This window comes from Ascaphus truei, chromosome 5 (assembly GCF_040206685.1).
Source record: "Ascaphus truei isolate aAscTru1 chromosome 5, aAscTru1.hap1, whole genome shotgun sequence".
NCBI classification, from domain to species: Eukaryota; Metazoa; Chordata; class Amphibia; order Anura; family Ascaphidae; genus Ascaphus; species Ascaphus truei.
The window spans coordinates 181,320,818-181,325,554 of NC_134487.1; the positions used below are offsets into that span (position 1 = coordinate 181,320,818).

The window sequence follows — 4,737 nt, forward strand, 5'->3', positions numbered from 1 at the left end:
ATTTCTCCCCCCTCTCAAGGTTCTCCACCTTGGAACGGAAGATGATTCGTCTGGATTCCTCCTCAAAGTGCTTTTGCAGGCTCTCCTTGGTTTCCTCCAGGTCGTCATCCACGTTCCATCCACAGCGTTTGAGGTCATGCAGGGACTGCAGCTTGCGCTGCAGGCCCTCGAACTCCCCCTTCCTCTCACACGCCAGGCGTCTGCCCTTTGCCTGCAGGAAGCAACGGATCCTTATCTTCGTGAATTCCCACCACTCTGCAGTGCTGGGGAAACAGGCCTTTTCTTCTTTCCATGCTGTGTATGCTGTTCTCAGCTCCTCCATGATCTCCTCCCTTTCCAGCAGTGCGCAGTTCAGCTTCCAGGATCCTGGCCCTGGGGGGAAACCTCCTCCCAGGCGCCCCTGGAGATGAATGGCTCTGTGGTCAGAGAAATGTACTGCGACCATGGAGTGCTGTCTGTGCTGTACCTGCTTGGTGGTCAACAGGAAGTCAATCCGAGAACGCACGGAACCATTTGGGTGGCACCAAGAGTAGTTTGCGGCGCCTGCTCCCATAGATCCTACCACGTCCTTCAGGGATGCCTCCCCAATCATCGCCATGAGTAGCCTGGACGTCACATCTATCTTTGATGATTTGCTGGGGGGCACGCGCCCCCCCACCTCAATCGTGCAGTTGAAATCCCCACCCATCACCACTGCCCTGGAGGTTGCGAGCCAAGGACGAAGGTGCTGGAAAAGTTCCAAGCGCTCATTTCTCCGGGGGGCGGCGTACACATTGATGAGCCTAATCGGCTCCCCTGCCCACGAACCGTCTACGACCAGTAGTCTGCCGCAGACGAGTTCATTGACAGAATCAACAGTGAAACATCCCCCCCGGATCAAAATGGCTACACCCGCGTTCCTGCACCCGTTCCCCCCAGACCAGTAGGAGGGGCCGTGAGACCACTGCCCGCTCAGGTGCCTGTAGGATTGAGAAAAAGGTAAGGCACATTCCTGTAGCATATACATATCACATTTCTGTAAAGAAAGGAATGTTAGTACTCTGGCACGTCTCATCCGCTCTCCTATGCTCCTTACGTTAATGGAGAAAATGTTAAAAGACGCCATTAGTTTGGGGATAAAGGGTTGGACAGACTTGCAGTGATACTAGTTACCATCCTCACTGGCGTGGGTGGTCTTGTTGATCTCCTCGCACAGCTGGTCTAGCAGATCCATGGTTTGCCCAAGGTTGTCATGGAGGAGGAGGGTCTCTGCTGCCTCTCGCCCCTCTCTTATGAGCTCTTCCACGGTCACTTGTGTCTCGCTAGGTGGCTGTTCTAAAATGGCCGCCTGCTCCTCTGCAATGGCTGCCTCCTGCATCTCTGCTTCCTCCTCCTCCAGGTCGCTTTCAAGGTCACTGTCAGCGTCGCTGGAAGTGGGTGAGTCGCCGATTTGCATTTGGGCTCTCTTCTGCTCCAGCCCCTGGTGCGGGCTATCCGTCTCAGGGGCTCTCCTCTTTATTCCCTGCTTCTCCGTTCCGGTCTGGGCTATGGGGGCGGTATCTGTAGCAAGGGAGGAAGAGGGAGGAGGTGCAACAGCCTCGGGGCTGGGGAGAGGTGTTACAGAGGGAGGGGCTGCAGCCTCATGGAGCGTGGGGGGGGCTGCAGTGGAGGGTTGGGAGGAGGGGGCAAGGGGTGGTGGGTGGGCGGGGAGGGTTGGGGTAGGGGGGAGGGTGGGGGTTGCAGCAGCAGTGGGTGTGGGAGGGAGTGTTGCTGCAGGGGTGAGGGTGGGAAGGGGTGGGGTGGGGGCTGCTACTGAAGGGGCAGCGGGCTCAGGAGCCGCAGCGGGCGCTGCTTGGGTGGCCTCCTTTTCCCTTTGCTCCTTCTGATACTTACCCCCTTGTGCCTTTACGGCTTGGTTTGCAGGGGGCTTCTTGGCTGCCTTCTGGGTTGCTGTCAGGGGCGCGCCCGGTGTTGCGCCTTTCGCCGCAGCCTCTGCGTAGCTCCTGACCCTCAGCTGGCAGTCCCGGAACATGTGGGTTGTCTCTCCGCACAGGTCACAGGTTTTCTGGCGGGGACAATCCTTAGTTTCGTGTCCGGTGTTCTTGCAGTTTCTGCAGGCTTTCAGGGTGCACTGTTTCCACTGATGCCCCAGGTTCCCGCAATTACCGCAGGTCTGGGGCTGGTCAGGGTAAAAGATCCTCCCTGAGCTGCCCGCAAGTGAAAAACTGGGAGGGAGGTGGTGCAGCCGATCTGCCGCTTCTGGATTTGGCCACAAGCGAACTACCATGCTCCACTTTCCCACCCAGTACCCCAACTTGTCCTTGATCCTGCTCGGCTCCTTCACCACGGTGCAAGAGCGCCGCAGAAAGGTAGCAATATCCTTTCCAGGGATATGGGGGTTCCTCACCGTCACAGTGATCCTCTTCTCGTCCCTCTGGATAGGGCAGTTCACGTCGAACTCTGAGAAGGGGACCTCCTGTTTCAGGGTCTGGAAAGCCTCCCAGTACCTCCTGCAGGCTCCCGCCGTGGCGAATGTGACGAAAAACAGGCCACCCCTGAGGTCCTGGATGCTCAGGATCTCGTCCGGAGTAAAGCCCGCTTTGCTCACCAGCTCCTTGGCAAAGGTCTCAGCGTCCAATAGAGGGCGCTGTCCGTCGACCTCCCTCAGCTGCATCACCACTGTCTGCCTCATCCAGGGTTCCAGGCGGGGGATCCTCCTGTTGCTGCTGCTCCCAGCTCCAGGGTTGGAGCTGGGGCCGCCGCTGCTGGTACTGGCAGTGGGGGTGAGGCCGCTGGGGGTGGCAACGTCGCCTGAGCCGCTGGAGCTGGTTGCCGCTGGGCCTCCTCCGTCCGTCTCCTGGCTGCTGGGGACCATCTCTGGGGGTGCCGTGTGCTTCTCCTTCTTTGTCATCTTCTTCTTCTCCTTGTGCCGGGTGGTCCCGGCGGGCTCCATGGCGACCTCCATCCTCTTGATCTTAGCCAAAAAACCACCCACAGACAGCTGTTTCAACCTTGATGGGTCTCATCAGTGTGGGGTTGATTTTACTGGGAATGCAAGAGAGGCTTATGGGATAGGCCAAACCATAATACTGAGTTAAGTTATGGTGAGTAAAAAAAGTGACAAAAACCCTCCACAGGAAAGCAAATATGCAAATATAGCTGTATGCTCATCTGCATGTCTTAGGCAGGTCTGCAACCCCGCCTTTCCCCATTATCACCCAGCATACAGCACTTCCACTGCAGCAAGGGATTCTGGGAAATGACATGCAAATGAGCACACAGTGTCACTTTTTGCCTCAATAACCATTTTTAACATGGTTCCCTATAGGCTTAAGCTTGCTGCATGGTCACAGCTTTGAGCACAGCCAGGGTTAAGGTGCATACCCAGAAAACCACCCACAGACAGCTGTTTCAACCTTGATGGGTTTTGCATGTCATTTCCCAGAATCCCTTGCTGCAGTGGAAGTGCTGTGTGCTGGGTGATAATGGGGAAAGGCGGGGTTGCAGACCTGCCTAAGACATGCAGATGAGCATACAGCTATATTTGCATATTTGCTTTCCTGTGGAGGGTTTTTGTCACTTTTTTTACTCACCATAACTTAACTCAGTATTATGGTTTAGCCTATCCCATAAGCCTCTCTTGCATTCCCAGTAAAATCAACCCCACACTGATGAGACCCATCAAGGTTGAAACAGCTGTCTGTGGGTGGGTTTACTGGCTATGCATCTTAACCCTGGCTGTGCTCAAAGCTGTGACCATGCAGCAAGCTTAAGCCTATAGGGAACCATGTTAAAAATGGTTATTTAGTCAAAATGAACCTGCTGCCTAAACTACTATATCTGTTTCAAGCCCTCCCAATACCTCTTGTTAGGACTGAGGTCCTCACGCTGCAGGCTCGCATTATTCAATTTATTTGGAATAAAAAAAGCCCACGAATTGCGAAAAGCATACTGACAAAACCAGTAACAAGAGGAGGGTTAGCGGTACCTTGCTTGTTGGCATACCACAAGGCGGCACAACTATGCCAAATTGTCCAGTGGCACTCGAACCCAGCAAATAGAAGATGGGTGGCCCTAGAAACAGAATGCTGTGCGCCAGTAAAACTGCACGATCTGATTTGGCTTCCAAAACAGTGTAAGAAATCATTAGGGATGCCACTCTGCGCAATTGCGAACTCGCTAGCGGTCTGGGAGTCATCTAAATTTAAAGCTAAATTGACCACACGACAGTCGTTGATGACCCCCCTGGTGGGAAATCCGGATTTTGCTCCAGGGCTGTTAGGTGACAAATTTGTAAAATGGACGCAAGCGGGGTACTTACGATTAAAGGACCTGGAAGGACGTAAATATATCAAGACGTTCGATATGATTAAGGATGAGAAAAAGCTACCCAACACAGAATTATTTAGATTCCTCCAGGTTAGGGCTTTCTATAATAAATTCCCGGTTCGCCCAGCACGAACCAATTTCGAACAGCTGTGTTCCAGAGAGACGGACACAAGAGGACTAACTTCTCGGATGTACAGGGAGGTAGTCTGTCCGAAGACTTCCGACGCCCCCCGACTGAAATACATGCGACATTGGGAGACAGATTTAGGGGAGACACTAGAGGACGAGGAATGGGATCAGATATTACAGGCAGCTGCCAAAAGCTCAATTTGTGCCACGTTGAAGGAGAACGCATATAAAGTCCTAATGCGGTGGTACCATACCCCATTGAAATTATCTAAATTTATCAAGAGCTATTCCCCGCTCTGC

The 4,737-nt window shown here is 53.8% G+C and overlaps 1 protein-coding gene across 1 annotated transcript; it reads right to left on the reverse strand.

The window, feature by feature from the left end:
* Positions 1-1,012: 1,012 nt before the first annotated feature.
* Positions 1,013-2,944, reverse strand: LOC142494701 (uncharacterized). The gene has a single exon (XM_075599134.1). It carries the CDS (start codon positions 2,942-2,944, stop codon positions 1,145-1,147), a length of 1,800 nt encoding a protein of 599 aa, XP_075455249.1. The 3' UTR covers positions 1,013-1,144.
* Between the last annotated feature and the right edge of the window lie 1,793 nt (positions 2,945-4,737).

Excerpts from the sequence above, each read along its gene's own strand:
- LOC142494701 (XM_075599134.1), bottom strand. The coding sequence starts at position 2,944 with ATGGAGGTCGCCATGGAGCCCGCCGGGACCACCCGGCACAAGGAGAAG.